Here is an 18,815-nt window from a genome sequence, read left to right on the forward strand (position 1 = left end):
TCACTGTTTCTTTCATGAGCTTGTCTTGAAATTCAAATAGAGTCAAGCGCTTTGTTAACGCAGCTGTTATCTGACACAAGGCAAAGATGGAGAGTCCTCGTCCTTCGTCTGCAAATCATGCAGTTAAATTATTTCTTCCCACGGATTCAGTTCAGTCGAAAGAATTAAAGAGTTGTTTTGAGGACTGGAATGAACTCGAGCAAGAGTTTATGCAGCTTGAGGTTAAAGTCAGATTATACAATTCTGTTATATATTGTTTAGCTATGATTTCGCATGTTGAGTGCACTGTTCAGTAGTACAGTTAGTCCTACATGTAAGACTTTTACGCTGATATTTATGTTTTGTAGCACTTAAATATAAATAACATGTGATACGTCTTACATTGTAGGACTAGTACTACACTGTAATATGTCTTCCCAGATATTTATGTTGTTTGGGAAGCCAGTAACACGAGATTGGCTGAAGGGATTATAAGTATCTTTTAAAACCTATCAAACACTTTAATAAATATTAGGGTTTTTGTTTAAAAAATTAGTTTATTTAAAGAAACGTACAACGACTTTGTATGATATCGGCATTCCCAGCGTCTACAACATTCTAGCCAACTAAACTGTAGGTCGATGGAACTTGAAAACACTTGTCAGAATTTGAAGTCATTAGAAAAAATAGATCAGTATAAGTGAAGTCATACTAAAGCAGTTAGACTTTAATTTGTCGAAAAGTATTGATATGGCAAGCCAAGTGGGTGATATGTTCCTGAAAATTTGACTTCCCTGTCAGTCAACCGAAAAACATGCTACACAACACCATTAGTTGGATGTTGACCTAAACAACATAAATATAAGGGTATTCATCTTTCATTATTGGACTAAGAGTCATTATGATAGTTGTCCCAGGCATTCATGAGCCGAGAACCAGTGCCCCAATTCTGTGATCAGTTCATTCATTATAAAACAAAAGAATTACATGCACATTGCTTAATTGCTTGAGATATCAAATCATACTGAATTTAACTTTTAGAAACATAGTGTTTAATTTTAAAAAGTACATCCTGTCTATTTTGTGGAAAGTAGACATACTGGCTGGAGACTAATTTTCACTGCATTGGCATAGTGTTATTAGCTTATGAGAACACATGAAGTTAGATTCATGTTTACAAAATAAGAAGATTCTGTGTGTGGCTGACAAGTCTTGGCACAAATAAGCATTATGTAAGTTGATAGTCCAAGTTTCCTTTGACCCTTCCCACCTCATTTTAGATATTTTGACTTTTGTTGGGCTTGGAATTGGAGTGCATAGTCTATTGCAAAATTGGAATTTACTAACACCATTCAGTGTTGACTTTGGGTAGCCTTTTAATACCAGGCCTAGCTATGATGTTATAGCCTCATTACATTGAGATTATGAAACAATCTCCTATAATTAATTATTGATGGTGCAACAAAATTACAGTCTCAAGTTACAAAATAGTTTGTCTTCTCTTACAAAGCATGAGCATCTATATTCTCTGGAATTTTTTCTATCCATATTTCATGCTCATCCAACCAGATACTTATTTCAAGATGGTAGCCTATTCTGATTAAGTTGTTTAAAGGACAGTAAGACCTTGCATTTGCTTTTAGGTGGAATAAGCTAAGGAAACTGCTGTTTAATAGTATCTATGCATTTTTATGAATACATGCAAACATTTTGCAAAACATAACAGCTATGAATTACACCCAACTGTTCGATTGATAGCTTTGGGATTGAATTAGTATCCCATCCATGAAGTAGGTAGGGTTAGTAATATTAGTACTATACTAGGCTTAGCCAACTGAAAGGACTTACATTGAGCCATTTTACTACCCACATCTTGGAGACTATATATCCATGATATCATAAAGTCACATGTTTTTAAAACCACAAACACCAAAAAGGTGATTTTTGTTGGTATCTCAGAACTATTGGACGTTTGATATCATGGATATATAGGCTTTGTGATTTGGGTAGTCATGTGGCTAGTTAAGCAAATAACAAGAACCAGGTAAAATTTCATCAGTGCAGTTCTTTCTTTTTCTTTGTCAGTGGATTAAAGACATTATGACCATGATAATTACAATTTCAAAGAGGAAAAATATTCTTCATGTTGATTTCATGCAGGCGTGGCTCACTGTAATTTGCTAGACCTAGTAGTTAGTGACAACTCTGTCATCACTGCAAGGTGTTGGTGAATTCCAGCTTTTCACTCTGACATCACACTCCAAGATAAATGTCAAAATATCTCATATAGAATGGGAAGGGTAAGAGGAAACTTGGATAAGGTAAATTGTTAAAGTAAAGAAAAAAAGTATATAATCCCCAATTCACCCAGCTTTACTTATTCATGGAGTCCCATAGCACTAGCACCATTAATGGGTCTACAACAACTAGGTCATAAAACAATACCTTAATGTCAGACCCACCTTTATAATAGATGCTGTGCAGTGCTGAAAGAAATTGTTTTTTAGACATGGGCCTAGGGCTGATGACTTTACAAAAAATCACAAGCCCTGCCTCCACTTTCCATCTGCCTAAAATTGACCAGTTTTGTTTTTTGCTATTATTTGTCACAATGCTGCAATTGTGTACCTAAAATGTGAAAGGATAAAAACAAAATCATATCAGATTGACTTGTGTCTTTATTCATATCTCATGTAAAGCAATGTTTCCTCCAAGTCCTTGGGTAAGTTATTGTCTGATTGCTCTGTCTCCTCCTTACTCATTGGATAATCAATGTTCATTAGCATCTGAAGTATACCTTGCTTCAAATAGTTTCTGTTTACAACTTTTTGTTTCTCATAGGTGCTGCTTAATATGTTTATCCAGATTAACATTATTGGTACACTAGTTTAAGTGTGAGTAAGGGAAAGCTGAATTATTTTTCATTAAACTTTAACTTGATACATGTTCAGTATTGCAGTAGCAATTAAGCAAGACCACATAAAAATCAAAGTACTTGAGTGTTTCTGCCAAAATACCTGTTTAGGTGTTGGGTTCCTTTTTATCTTGCCTCCACCAAAGGATGGTCAAATTTTAAACAAAGACTCAAAAGCCATCATGGACCACTTTTTATCCTTTATTACATATAATTCGTTATAAAACATTTGCAGTTCCCCAGAGCTCTCCAGATTACAATAGCAAAGCAGTCAGTTAACCGCTTGAGTATACGTGCTAGCCCCTTGCTCCTGCTGACTTGCTAATGTATTGTTGACTAAATGTATCAAACATTACCTTTGTGAATGCTTGACAATTAAGTTAAACATGGGGATTAGTGACTTATAAAAGCCCACAATAAAATGTATTTTTTGCACCCTAAAGGAACTGAAATCATTATATTGTATTTAAATTGTATTTAAATCCATTTAATTCATAGAGTTGGTAGCAACTGATCTTATTGATACAGAGAATGTTTTCTGTAATTGTGACATGTCCAAAGGACTGTCTCATGAACTATAATTATGAACTTGAAGCTATTGTGTTTGCAAAATGATACATGTATTTTAAATAAATTAAAGACCTACTGCACATTGAACTGAAGGCATACAGTTGGAAATCACATGAGCAGAGTTGTATGCCACAATCATGGATGGTCCTGGCTTTTAAAAAGCTGTCGCCAAAAAAATCGCCAACCTCAATATTTTGTCGCCAATTTTCAAAAAGTGTCGCCAAAACAAGTAGTGTACATTTTTCCAAGTGTTAATTTAGTCTATTAATGTAACAGGCAATGAAAATTACAAAAGATGTGTTAGTTAATACTTTAATTACAACAAGCATTAACAAAATATTACAAACTGTTACATGAAGATCTGTCGCGATTTTAGAGTTGCCCACTTGTTGAATGCAGTTTCAAAGTCTAATTTTTCACATCTGTACATGCTGATTCTCATTAAATTCTCGAGAGATGAGATGCAGAGCTTATTTCTGATGTCAGTTTTTATGAAGTTCATCTTACTGAATCCACGTTCACAGTCTACAGTGCTGACAGGTGACACCAGTAGTCTCTCAGCAGCCCCCCCCCCCCCCATAGCTAGCATCCCAAAGCTTGTAGTGAATTGCTTCCTAAATCCCAAGAGTGATCACTGAATGCGGTATAAATTTTCTCGACAAGGAAAATAGGATCTCCATTCCCACGAATGAAACTTACACGAGTCAACACCTGGCAATATTGGACCGTATATATAAGCATAAATTCACACCCAATTTAGGGATTCTTTCACTCCTGTATTTTGAGAAATAAATAATTATTATTAATTATGCAAAACTTTTGTTGTTTTTTTTTGCTATTTCTTGTTGCGGAGTTTAAGTCTCTGCAGCCGTAACACGGAATTGATGGCAAAAGGAAAAGATCAATGAGTAAAATGCTGCACTGGCGACAGATATAATTGTGATTGAGATTTTTTCCATTTGCTTTGTATTTATACACAGTCGGTACTTCAAAGGTTATACGTTTTCTATGAAGGTTTAGCAAAACTATTGTATTGGTATATGTATAAAAAAAAAAAACACAGAAGGATTAGCCATACAATTTAATTGTATCTGTTCTATTCGGGTCTTCAGAAGTCGGTCAGTTGTAGGTATAGTGCGGTAGCATGATTGACTGTATCACAGCATACAGTACTCAGCCCAGATGTCAGCATAAGCAGATTATGATGTAACAATGCACTGTAAAGATGGGGTTGTCAATACGAACAAAGGATCGTTTGTGTAACAGATTGATTCCAATGCATTGCTTAGTCAAGTTTGTGGCTTCCTTTCGTTCTCGCTTTTAATTTATCCAGTCCAAATCCATGATTGTGTACAAATTAAATAACCAAAAAGTATGTCGCCAAAAAAATCGCCGGATGGGATATTTTTGTCGCCAATAAGGAAAAAAAATCGCAATTTGCGACATTGGCGAAGCCCAGGACGATCCATGCACAATTATTCAGAATTTACCGCCAGAGCATTTGTGAATTTGTTGGTATCTTTGATGGTTGTGAGCCCTCTTCAGCAGAATGTGAATGAAGGTTTGGCGACCAGTAAAACCAACCATTTAATTCTTCTGGGTGGGGGTGGCAGTGTCAGAATAATAGCAAAAATTATGGTCTTCTCTGGCAAGTGGATTTTAAGTCGGGGGCAAGTGAATTTTATTTGGAAAGGAGATTTGCCTTGAGCCTGTGTCTGAAAAATTCTTTTAGCACTGGAACAATTGGATGATTGTTGACATCAAAGGTGAATAAACACATAAATCAGTTTAATATGATTTTTGTATATTTCATTTTTCATATAAAGTACAGCAATTTCAACAGCATATCCAAGTATTAGCAAAAAAATAGGTCCATTTTAAGCACATGGAATAGCAGTGGAATTTTAGTAATTTCTTGTGACTTTGTTAAAGTCAATTGCTTTGGAAGCGTTATATTTTCTTTGAGCACTGGTGTGTATACTGATGTCATGGAGATGAGATGCATTGTGTCAGGTGCATTCTTCACCTGTGTAGAACTAGTAATGTTCCTGAGATGCAAGAGATGTATATTACTATAATTTGGATGAATAGCAAGAGTTTAAAAAAACTGACATTCTGAATGACAAGTCCCAAGACAAACAAGATATGTTCCCTGCATGCTCTGATATGTAGAATATGTCCAATGCACATGCCTGCATGTCATAATTGGCAGTTGATGAAAGCAGGCACCACATTGACTCAGTGGTTAGCATGCAGGTTGGTTGTCATGGATGTCCTTTGGCTAAGCACTACAGTTGTTTTGCAACTCGATAACCATCGTGGTTGCTACAGACCACCTGTCAATTATAGTGTGCCGTGGACACTAACAGGGCATTCAGGCACCCTCCCCCCTTCTCACTGCTTCAAAGTTTGAATCTCCTCTGTTGGATAGCATTATACTGGGCAAGAGGAATGTTCTGGCAGACATTTTGTCAAAACAGGGCAAGTAGTCTTCATGGAATGGTCTCTACACAAGTCAGTAGCAGTGACACTTTTTCATTTGTGGTCAAGGCCATTGGTAGACTAGTTTGCAGCAAACTGAACAACAAGCTCCCTTTTTACACCTCTCCCATGCCTTACCAGAGGGCATGGGCCATGGATTCCTTCAGTCTGAGATTTGATAAATGGTATGCTTATGCCTTCCCACTTTCCAGAATAATTTCTTGAATTCTTTCCCAAGTGATTCACTCCTTATCCTGAGAGATCCCCTGTGGCCCTAGTGATTATTTTTTCTACATTCACCTTGACCTGTTGGTTGACAGTCCCATGAAATAACTAGTGAGGAGGTATCAGCTGTTGCAACAAGCACTCTTCAAATCCACTACCTTAATGTGAGACTCATATCAAATAATCGGGCCATAAAGACCAGTTTTTTTAGTAAGGTTGCCATATGCATTGCTCCGGCCAGAAGGCAACCAACCAACAAGGTTTAAAGTGCCAAGTTGAGAATTTTCAGTAACTGGTGCCATAGGAAATGCATTTTTTTTTATCACCCCCCTCCCCTTCATAATTATGATTCACTCTTTGTTCTTTGCCAATGGGGATTTTTGGTTAAGAATTAGCTACTGAATTGAAATCCCTAGTCTCAGTCCTGTCTGTGCTTGGAATGATCAATATAGACTCCATTGACGAGTTAGAGCTTAACTGTTCTATTACTCTGGATCATAAGAGAAAAGAAAGCATGATAACTCTTTTTCTCCTTTCAAAAGGTACTTCTGATATTTCACCAGCACTGTTTTGAGGTGGGTCATTCAGACTATTAAAAGAGCTTATCAGTGAGAGCTTTCATGAAAATCATTTCCCATGATTTTAGGGCTCTAGATTCATCTGGGGCCTTAATAAATCATTCCTCATTGGATGATGTCATGAAAATCACCATCTGGCATTCTCACTCCATTTTTTCATTTTACCATTTGTTCAGTGATGCACCAAAGTGAGGGTATGTATGCTTTTGGTCCATTTGTATCAGACAAACAAGCTGTCAATGCATCTTGATGTCAGCAGTACAACATCATAATGACAACAGTGATAAGTTCACTTGACAACTGATCTTCGGCCATAACTCTCCCACTGGGCTGGCAAATTCAGCAATTCATTAACAGTTGGTAATGTATTACTGCTATTAAAATACTGTTTATTTTGGGTGGGAGTAAAAGTTATTTTAATTATCTAATGTTTACATGCTACAGTGAACCCTGCTATAATATGCTTCTTTATAGCACAGATTCAAATATAGCATGATCTTGGCTTGGCTCCTGATATTTTGCAATTATTTCACTCATTTTGTGCCAAAGTAAGCAAGAGTTTGATTTAATAATTCGGTATGATGTGTTGTATTCTTGAAGAAAAAAATATCATCTTTCTTATCTTTGAAAAGACATTAGCCCTCTAGCAATATAATAATTGTTAATCTATTATTGAAGCATCAACAAGAATTCGATCAAGTTGCCCACCTATTTTATCAAAACCACCATTGTCTCCTTAATCAACTTTCACACACAAACCTGTTGAAACAAGTTTATCACCCAAATTGTCAGGAGCAGTTTTAGTCACATGCCCCTTCTCCACAACATAATTATTTTTGTTTTAGTCAGGAATGCAGACAGTAGGTCGAAATCACTCATATACACAGCCCACTGTAATGTGTAATGCTAAAGATACATGTATATAGCTTGTACTGCCATGGATAATTGACCTTAACAGAACCATTTAAGTTGTAGGAGTGAATGGATTTGCTGTTAATAATTAAACATACAGCTCCCCATTATAATACTGGGTTTATTTTATTTATTTTTTACTTTGTCCATTAGAGAATGACTTGGCTGTTTTTATATCATAGAATACCCTGTTTGATTGCACTTAAGCACCAACTTTCACCTTTTCAGTAGTGATATCTCTAATTACTTTTGGAAACATTAGTTATTTTAGCAAAGTATGGGTAGGAAATGACAATGATATATTCCGTCATACTGTTCTTTATGAGCTTTCATCCAGACAACCCAGTGTCATGAAGATCATGTAGTACATCACCCATTTCGACTCACCTCACAGAGCAACATCAACAGCACATAGAAAATTAAAGTTTATAGGAAAAATGACTTTAAAAGAAATTATTTAGCAGTCCTAAAGTTTTTCTTATATTTTATCATAATTTTCATTTTGGAACAGATTTTGTCTTGAAGGTTATAATAATCCAGTTGGGGAATATCGTGTTCATATCATGATAAAAATGTTTACTTATGATTTAAAAAAAACTAAATTTAGTGTATAATTGTTTTCCAGAACCTAACTGGTGTCATTAATGTACAGAACTGCAATCTTAAAATGCAATATTGTTAAACTGCAGTCTTCAGATGTAATATTTTTAAACTTTAAAACTGGTTTGCATCATTCACAGCTTATGTCTCTAAGAGTGAAATAATCAGAGAAAGAATACAGTGTTACAAGAGATGGTTTTATTTTGATTTATTGTAAATCATGCCATTATCAAACTAATTTATAAATAATAAATTGGTCTAAATAGGATAAATATCAAGATTCTCTTTAGGACTGATTGAAAATTTACTATCAAAGTAAAATTTCTTGTTTACCAGATAGAAAATCATGCTACATTCTTTTTAAATAAGAAATAATAAACAGGATGCTGATTTAGTTATTACGTTTCATGTAAATTTCCACAAATTGTAATAACAAAAGAAGCTCGTCAGAATATCACTAAGGAGAGATCCATATAAAACATTATAAGGATGTACACCATTCTAAACAGTATTACTGATTCAGTTTATCAGCTGTGAGAAACATGGCTAAGACATGTCGAGTAGCAGACTAGATGCTTATTATGGTGGAAATTTGATTTGCCCAGTCAGAAAAGCTGATAAGGATTTTTATGAGGACTTACTGATTGGAAAAAAAGAAACTGAAATGCAGTATTTTTCATGGGATGTATCTTTGTTTCATTTCACGGATTTTCGACAAATGTCTCGGTCAGCTTGACTCAGTCTTGATCAGTGTAAACAAATGTTGTTATGACATCAATGAGAGACGTGTTCTCAGAGAACTGTGAGTTTATGACACTGCATCAAAATAAGGGTAGTGTCAAATTAGGGTGTAAGACAATAGAGATGACTCTGTACCCATGAAATTGAATGATTCACTCCCATTCTGGGTACAGGCAATTACACACAGCTGTTCAACTGTTAATCTGAAATATATTATAAAGTCAATACCTTTGAACTAACATCAATTTTCAGTTAAATTTTAAGCCTCAATACAATTTTTTTTATAGAAACTTGCAGTGTCTGATTTATGCGTTTTATTGTATGTAATAAAAAAAAGACTCTTTGGACATGTCCAGTAAATCTGAATATTTTGGAAATACAATGTTTCTGAAGTTAGAGAGTGTTTTAGCAAGAAATAAAATATTTGGATTTAAAAATAGTCTTGCAGAAAATGTCTGTATATTCTACTTCTTTGTGTATTTTCAATTGAATTACTATTATGGATACCATGAGATTGTCTGGTGAGTACACTTAAGTTGTCACCTTTATTGTTTGTATTTACCAATGAATGGTTGTGTGGCAAAAATATTAAAATTACTATATATATGTAATAATGGTTTGAAGTTTTTCTTATTTAAAATGCATAAAGTTGGTAACTGCATCAAAGAATTCCGTAGCGTTGTGTCCAACACCAATACAGCCACAGTATTGCATACCTAAGAAGATACACATGCAACATTTTATTCAGTTAACTGACTTGGTTGGATATGGTACATTATATAGTATGATGGTACTTTGTGAACACAGCCCATTTTGTTAAACTTGGTCACAATTCTCACCTTGCTCACCAGTATGTTGTCCTTCAGTCTCAGTCCAAATCAGAGAAGGAGCATATTCTGATTGTCGGAAGTAGACTAAGGCATCAGACTGGTATCATACTGTTTTTGATCCTAGACCTCCAATATCTACTTGGAGGAGGGAATAAAATCTTTGGACCAGGACTAGCACCATAAAAAGATGTAGCAATACAGTAATAGCTGATGAGTATTACATAATTAAAATAATTTTACCCTTAAAAAGACTTTTACTGTTTATAAAAGGTGTACTTTCAACTATTTCAAGGAGTCAAGTAAACCTGAAGAATAATACATAGAAATATTTATTTATTAATTTGAGGGACTTGACATGTAAGATATACTAAAAAAAACAACTGTTAAAAATACTCCTCAATGTACCATTTAGGTGTCAACAGTTTTATTTGTTCTCTTGTATCTTTGCAGGATGACCATGATAAGTACATAAAAAAACTCGAGGAGGTGAAGAACCTCCAGAAGAAGTGCATGGGTGGTATAGCTCATCACAGATACAGGACAAAGAAGATAATGGAGTCCATGAAAAAGTCTCAGATTCATTTTAACTTTATATTGAAGCAAGATATAATTTGATTTCTTAATTTTCGTTCATTTGGACATACCTTTAATGCATGTATGTTAACAGGATTTAATCTGGGATTCAGGAATTAGAGGAATGGCAGCCTTGATATTTTTCTAAAGGGACCCGGTCAGTTTTTGATGTGCCAATATTTTGCATGATTTCTGTTCCTTTAAAATATATTTTTTGTGTACTTTTAATTATTTTTTTAAATAATAATTTTACACTGCAGTTTATCATTTGCAATGTACAATCTTTAGCACTTTTTTATGCCAAACAATAATTATCTTTCTTATATCCAAATCAAATAATTCCCAAGAAAAACTATCAAAAAAGTTTGGGTTAAGTTGATTGGGGCCAGATTTCCTTTCAGAGTTGGCAGATTCATGAGTGTGGAAACAGTGTAGATTTCATGAAATCTTTGTTTTTATACTTTATATATCAGTTGCTTTTAACATTTTTTAAAAATGTAGTCTTTCCATGTGAGAAAAAATAAGTACCAGTACATAGAAACAGTATTATGTCAATGAAGTTCAAGTTGCATTATCACCTTGTTTCAGCATAATTGGTAGGGGGAACATAATCTTTTAAATACCAGTGAAGCCCTCATGCATCATCCTATTTAATGTTGCTTCCTTTTCTCATTTCATTAGTTCTTGTCTGAGAATGGCCCACTATAGTGTGTGTAGCAATTTTCATGTGAATGAACAATATCCAGTCAGTACTTGCACTGTTCCAGACCATTGAGAATGTAAAATACAATCTCACCATTATGTGAAGGCATTAATGGCAGTTATAACAATTCAAACTTCAGGTTGGCACCTGAATTAATTGTTTAATATCAATAATACATAACCTATTACTATTGCATAGTGTACTGGAAAAATATCCTTGAACATTTGATCAAAATTCAGTCAGGAATAAAAACTAGATCCAGTGGCTGGGTAGTCACCATTGATATTCAGGATGCATATATTCATATCCTAATCTTTCCTTCTCAAAGGAAGTATCTCAGGTTATATTCTGATAGGTCTTCCAATTCTGTGTTCAGCTGTTTGGTGTAAACTCCACACCCTGAGCTTTGACTGGGTCAGGAGAGTATTTGCAGCCCAACTGAAGTCACTGGGCATTCCAGTCTTCCAATATTTCAGTGATTGTTTGATCCACAATGGCTGGATAGAGTCTCTCAGACTAGATCTGTCTTGCTCTTGGTTCATATTGACCAGTCTGTGTTGTTTTCCCAACCTCAAGAAATCAGAGCTCACTCCATCTCAGGATTTCATCAGCATGAGGATGAATTTCTTCACAAAGAGAGGATTAGTTTGTATCCTGGTGGATAGAGTGTACAAGATCCTGTCCCTGTGTCCTGGGGGATAGAGTGTACAAGATCCTGTCCCCGTTGGAGGCATTGAGAGTCAAGACCGTATCAGTTTCATCTATTTCTTTCTCATCTGGGGACCTTGAACTCTGCAGCAGACCTGGTTTGCTTAGGCAGACTGCATTTGTACCCCAATCCATTTTATCCTTCATGTAAATTGGAAACTGCAGGGACCCACGGAATTATTTTAATTGGTGGACAAATTGGGACTGGCTTCGTGTCAGAGACACTGTGAATGCTCTTGAACCCCACTCCTATCTTTTTGTATTGTCATGTCTTTTTGTATAAAAAAAAACTGGTGGAATAAAAGAAAATTTAAAAGGCATGTAAATACTACTTGTGTAAGCACTAGAAGTTATGGTTGTGTGTCAGATCAACTCATTTAAATTGATCAATTAAACACTGTTATTATTATGTTATTAATATAATTAAACTATCTTAAACTAACCTACTCATTCACAAATGTGATAGAAGATAGCAAGGCAATGAATGCTGAATGAATACTTGGTGAATGAAAAGCTTATTTTTACAGATATGGTTCATCACGGAGAAGTGAGTTCAGAATTGGCACTCAGAGATGAGAAGAAGTTTTACTGTTACTTGCAATTAAATCCTGGCATTAATATTTTACTTATAGATCAATATAAAGAAAAATTGGAGTTTTGATATTGACAGTTGTTTCACATAATGAATGTCTGTAGTATTGAAAATCTTGTTCTGTTGTGAATCAGCAACAACAAAACCCAGTGATGTAATACATGATGATTTGGTGTACAAGTGATGGTTGTTGAAACTGGAGTCTTGGACTATGTCATTAACAATCTTGCAGAGGTTGGGCATCTTGAAAATAATGGAAATTTATGCAAAAAAGATCAATTTCATGACAGAAAGCTCTTTATTGACTATTATTCCCAGTGTGATTGTAAAACGAGTGTTCATCCATTCAACATCCCCATGACTCCTCCTCCAGTGGTTTACTAAATGTCCCGAGGGATGGTATCCCTTCCTAATTATTTTGATGTCCCTTAGAAACATGCATCCTTACTTATATTAAAATCTATGTTTTTTGACTCCATTGTGCAACTATCATGGAAGAGGTGTACTCTTATGGTTAAGTTTTTTAAAAAAAGGGAAAGAAAGAGATCTGCAACATTTGATCAGTCTACTTCTGTTATTACAAATTGGATGGAATATTTCAACATTGGAAGTGTTGCAGAACAATGCAGGCAATCATTATTCAAAAGTGTTGTATTAGTAATCAGAAAAAGTTTAATTACTTGCAGTAGGAGCCTCCATCAAGATGTATATTGCATATTGATATGAAATTTACTGTTAAAGCAACAAATTTTAAGAAAATAAAAGTGATATTTCTTGTTTATTTCATGAAGGTTTATTTTAGAATCAATTTCATCAGCAGTTATTTTACCAGCTGTCATAGCAATATTTAGATTGCGAAAATGCGTAATTGAATTGCATATGGTAAACTTGTTTTGATTAATTTTTTCTACATCTGAGATTAATGAGTAGTTGATTATTAAAAATCACAAACAGCTTGGTAACTTTGCTGTGCAGGACATTTTACTTACATTCTTTCATATTTAATGTTCAAAATATTTATCTTCAATCATATTTGCCCAGCCCACTAAACATATTACAGATTTTGTTTGCAAATAAAAATTGATTTTGTTCTTTTGCATTTAGGAGTGAAAAGGGACTGTCAGAGGATGATAAAAAGCTTTTAGCAGAACTCCAGCAGAAAATTTTAAACAGGAAAAACACATTTAGAGAGATGGAGGAATTCCTTCCTCACAAAAATGGGTAAATTTCATTTTAGCTGAGGCTACCTCAGCTCTAGAAGCCCCAGGCTATAATATTGATGTTGAAGACTTCAGAGCTAGTCAAATGCGAAGACATTTTTAGCAGAGTTACCAGATCCTAGTAATTTGGCATTTGATACTAGCTTTAATATATTTTATACATAGATTTTAACCACAAAAATTACCTCTGTTAAAAAACCCCGTTCTTCTATACCAGATACTTTTAAGCACAACTTGGTCTAAATCTGTCAGTTTTCAGACTTTTATTTTCATTCACCATGTTAGATTGCTGCTACTTGAGGCTTTTATAAATCTTGTGTAGGTTATCCATTGTGATATCTTGAAGCTGTTTTGAATTTGAAGAAACATGGCTGCCTAATACAATAATGATTTTTACTTGGTTAAAATCGAAACATAAATGCTGTAAAAACCAGTCTCTAGTGCCAGAAAGTTATCAGAATCCGCCAGTTGTATGTCGATTCATTTGATGTTAACTCTAAAGTCCCTTCTATCAGAAAAATAGCCATGGACTTTTAGAGTTACTGTAAGGTAACCTTAGATAATTACATATATATGTATACGTGTATGTGTTGTGCATGCACTCACATAATGAAGGGCAGTTCAGGGTAAATTTTCTACTTTTTTGGTTTTATACAGTGCTGTTAGTAACAAATCATGCAGTGATTTTACCCCACCTATGATAGTGAGGTTCTCATTTTTAGGTGGAAGTATAGTTGAAAAAATGTTAAATGACTTTATGAAAATTGTGCTGTTGGTAATGTAATGTTACAAGGCAATTTGCCCACAGACCTTTTATAGTTTATTGTGATTGTTAAACTTGTGTACCATTTATAGTTGATTATAAGTCAAATCCAACTGCAAACAATGTAGATCCTAATATACCATCATGTAAGCACCAGTAGATCAGCACCTGTGTTGCTTGTTCTACTGATTACTTCTAACAAACTGCAAAGACCCAATACATTATGTGATGAAAATTTTGGGTCTGTGCAATTTGCAGTTGGACTCAACTAATAAGCAAGTATATATGGTAACAATTTTTCTTGTTCAGGGAGCCACTGTAGCTCCATTGATAGAGTGCTGGACTCCTAATCTAAAGGTTGCAGGTGCAATACCAACCCAGACCAGCCTGGTTCAGCTGATTGGTATGTTTTTGGGAAAGGCGCTTACATCCCATTTCATCTGCTTGAGATATCCAATAATGTGTTAAAAGTGCCATTACACCCCACCCCACGCACACCTGGTTCAGAGGTAGAACAGTTTTTGAAAACCATGGTTGCACCCAGGATAACAAAATCTGGTGTCCCAGCAAAGATGCCTGGTTTTCCAAATTAATTTTTTTTATGGCAGTTCTAATAAAAGATAGTGTTTAAGAAATTATTTGCAATTTAGCACAGAATTTCTGGCAATCTATGTGAAAAGGAAGGCCATTTGTTGACAGCCCATTTGATTTATTTTGTGTCATGGCAAATGCACCTATTTTAGACCTTTAACATTAGAAGATTAGATGTTCAGTGGGCATTGAATTTGATTTATTTGTTTGCCCAATTTTAATTTTTATTTGTGTCAGGCTACTGTAAAAAAAATAATAATTTCCATCTGATTTGTTCTTTATTTAATAAGAAACTGATATTAAAGTCACATAATTTTATGCCCATTCTCTCTCTGAGTTCACAGCACTACGATACACCTCGTTAAATTTTTTTACATCACAATGTAATGATAAAATCATTTTGAGTTGTACAGTAACCATTGATTTTACACAAGTGAACTGTCTTTAGTGTTTAAAAGTGACATACATGGTAGCATGGTTCACTGTAGGTATACTATTCATCAAAAGAGTTAACTAACCAGGACCACCTCGGGAAGTTTTGCCATCATGAATAACAGAACATGCAAGCAGCAGATTAATGACTACAGAGTTCATCAGATTTTGGCTTTCACACATTGTCTTAATGGAAACTACTGTAAATATAACATTTTTGCATCATTCAGTTTTAGGCATATTAGTAACTTATAACTTAAACAAATTACTAATATATAATGTTTTGTGCATTGTTAATGTTGATAAAAGACACGATTTGATTTCAAGAAATTCATTAAGCAGACAAATCTGCTGAGAAATTAATGTCTTGTTTTGTTTTTTTTTTACATGCAGATTAAAAATTGTCACTTGATTTCTCAAGGTATTGTGTGTTTGATACAATATTTGATTGTTGATAAAAATTAATGAAATTCATAACTAAACCAGGTTTTTTACAATAGTTTTTTTTGTTGAAAAACCAGTCAGTCATGAGTTACATTAGATTCGTGATTTTGGATTATGTTTTTCTTCATGGTGTATGTATTTACTTTTATGTTGAATTAAGTTTTCTTTTAAACTTTTATAATTAAACATTGTGACTAGTCGGCTAGTAGAAATAGAAATGGTTAGGTGGAATTACCTTAGTCATAGTAGGATGGCTGGTCAATCTACTGAAACATGTTTATCCTATTAAACTTTCTATCATTGTGATACTCATGTCATTGCATTATCACATTCTGTACAGTTTTGTAGTAGTTGTTCCAAAATGATGAAATATGTTTAGTTAATTTTGTGTATATAACGACAAAGATCGGTTTTATATATTTTTATCTGGCAAATAATAATGCAATCATGAGTAGAAATTCAACTGAACCTCTCGCGCATCAGAATGTGTATAATTACAATCTTCACAAAGAAGAGATGCAGAGTGTAAAAGTTATTTTAGAGGTATTGGTCATCTAAAATTGTAATTTCTTCATTGTCAGCATTTCTTTTACTCAATTTTGAAAGGAGTCAAAATAGATGTTTTGTTGTTGTTGTAGGGTTTAATGCCATTTTTCAGCACAAGATAGGCTTTACATGGCGGCCAGTATTAATGGTGGAGGAAGAACCCCGGAAAACCACCGACCCACGAGAAGCTACTGGCAAGCTTTCTTACATAACCACATTGGCTGAATCTGAGACTCGAACCCATGCAGACAGAGGTGAGATAGCAGTGATCTGTAACGGAGAGCGCTTTAGAGCACTAGGCCACTTGGTTCTCCCCAGATGTTTTGTAACATTGCATGAAATTATTGCAGTTATTTTTGAAGGAAAGCATATTTCTGTTGGTAGGCCATCCCACAGAAGAAAACTTATCTCAGTTTCTAATCTTTTTTGCAGACTATACCTTAGCATTATACTTGGACAGGTGAATGTGTCTCTCCTCAGTAAAGAAGACAGGTAAGTTTGGTTGTCCAGGGATGTTTCATTGAAAGATAACACTGGTCAACAGTGAAATCATTACTGACTTGAAAAGGCCCTAATCTGTAGTATTTTGGTGTGCCGAACACGAATATAACCGTGAAAAATTTGTATTGGCTCTCGTTTTGAAGATATTCATATACCTCATTTTCTATGTTTCACTGTGTAAATTTCTCCAGTAGGACTGCAGCAACATCCGGAATAATGATGTAACATTGCATAATACCATCATGCTCACATCATCCACAGTTGATTGCATCATTTTCTGATGCAATGCAATACTAATGCCATGCGGCTGCTGAAGTAAGTTGACGTCAGCAGTGTACTATACATGTGTAGGCCTATTATACTAATGCCAGGCGGCTGCTGAAGCTGACGTAAGCAGTGTACTATATAAAGCCCAATCAGATAGGTTCAGCATTTAAAATATTTTAGACGTTGTGCGAGACAGTTCAAGCTACTGTTACATAAAACTTATTATTTTATCCATTTACGTACAATAAAGAACAGTAATGCCTCGAAAGTGTGTTAATACCGCGGACAATTTTTGCTATATTTGTGGGGAAGTGACATTTGCCAACCAGAAGAAAAGTATCAATTCTCAAGTGAAGAAGGCATATCATCTTTACTTCGGATGCAAGGTTGGTGACCAAGACAAGCCTTGGGCTCCGCATATATGCTGTGCTACATGTACAACACAGCTTTCACAGTGGTTGAATTGCAAAAGGTCATCAATGCCGTTTGCAGTCCCAATGGTGTGGAGAGAGCCAAGCAACCACCTAAATGACTGTTACTTCTGCTTGGTTCCTCCTCTTTCCGGCGGAATAACGAAGCGAAAGAAGTCGAGAATAGTCTACCCAAACATTCCGTCTGCATTGAGACCAGTTCCACATGGTGAGGGACTTCCTATTCCAGAACCTCCAGCAGAATATTCTCTTGATTCATCTGACGAAGACAAAGGTGAGTCGACCTGTTCTTCTCCTGGTCCATCAGCATGCAGTGATCCAGATTTTCACTGTGGTGCATCATCAACCCCACACAGAATAACACAGGAAGAACTAAATGACCTGATTCGTGATTTGGACTTATCAAAGAACAAGGCAGAATTGCTAGGATCAAGACTCCAACAATGGAATCTTCTAGAAGAAGATGTCACAATTACTGCATATCGAAAGCGCCACCAGCAGTTGGAGCCTTTCTTCAGAAAGGAAAGTAATCTGATATTCTGTTCCGATATTGAGGGCCTCATGAATGCTTTAAAAATCACTCATGACCCACAAGAATGGAGACTATTTGTGGACTCTTCGAAACTGAGTCTCAAGGCTGTGCTTTTGCACAATGGAAACATTCTTCCATCTATTCCAGTAGCGTATGCTGTCCACATGAAAGAGACATACGATAACTTAAGGCAGCTACTGAATTCCATTGAGTATAACAAGTACAGCTGGCACCTCTGTGGTGATTTGAAGGTAGTTGCCCTTTTAATGGGACTGCAGCAAGGATATACAAAATACATGTGTTTCTTATGCGAGTGGGATAGCCGAGCAAGGGAAATGCACTACATGAGGAAGGAATGGACTCACAGGCAGAATGTAGCCATTGGAGAGAAGAATATCCAACACCCAGCTCTGGTTGAGGCTCAGAAAATCTTGCTACCACCCCTTCACATCAAACTAGGTTTGATGAAGAACTTCGTGAAAGCCATTGACCGGACTTTGCCAGCATTCCGATACCTGCATGAAAAATTCCCTCGACTCAGTGAAGCAAAGATTAAAGAGGGAGTTTTTGTGGGTCCTCAAATTCGAGAGCTTTTCAAAGATGACCGGTTCAACAACTTGCTGGAAGGTGACGCGAAACAAGCATGGAATGCTTTTCGCCTAGTTTCTACAAACTTCCTCGG

The 18,815-nt window shown here is 35.3% G+C and overlaps 1 protein-coding gene across 1 annotated transcript in view; it reads left to right on the plus strand.

Annotated features, from left to right (window-relative positions):
* Positions 1–49: 49 nt before the first annotated feature.
* LOC149776996 (transmembrane protein 120A-like) overlaps positions 50–18,815 on the plus strand; it is a 45,450-nt gene continuing 26,684 nt past the window's right edge. The window contains exons 1-4 of the mRNA XM_089941751.1: positions 50–221; positions 10,281–10,399; positions 13,511–13,627; positions 16,835–16,894. Of these exons, the coding sequence (XP_089797877.1) occupies positions 87–221; positions 10,281–10,399; positions 13,511–13,627; positions 16,835–16,894 (431 nt within the window). The 5' untranslated portion in view covers positions 50–86. The remainder of the gene's footprint in view (positions 222–10,280; positions 10,400–13,510; positions 13,628–16,834; positions 16,895–18,815) is intronic.

Source organism: Sinohyriopsis cumingii, chromosome 18 (genome assembly GCF_028554795.1).
Source record: "Sinohyriopsis cumingii isolate HCF-2022 chromosome 18, ASM2855479v2, whole genome shotgun sequence".
NCBI classification, from domain to species: Eukaryota; Metazoa; Mollusca; class Bivalvia; order Unionida; family Unionidae; genus Sinohyriopsis; species Sinohyriopsis cumingii.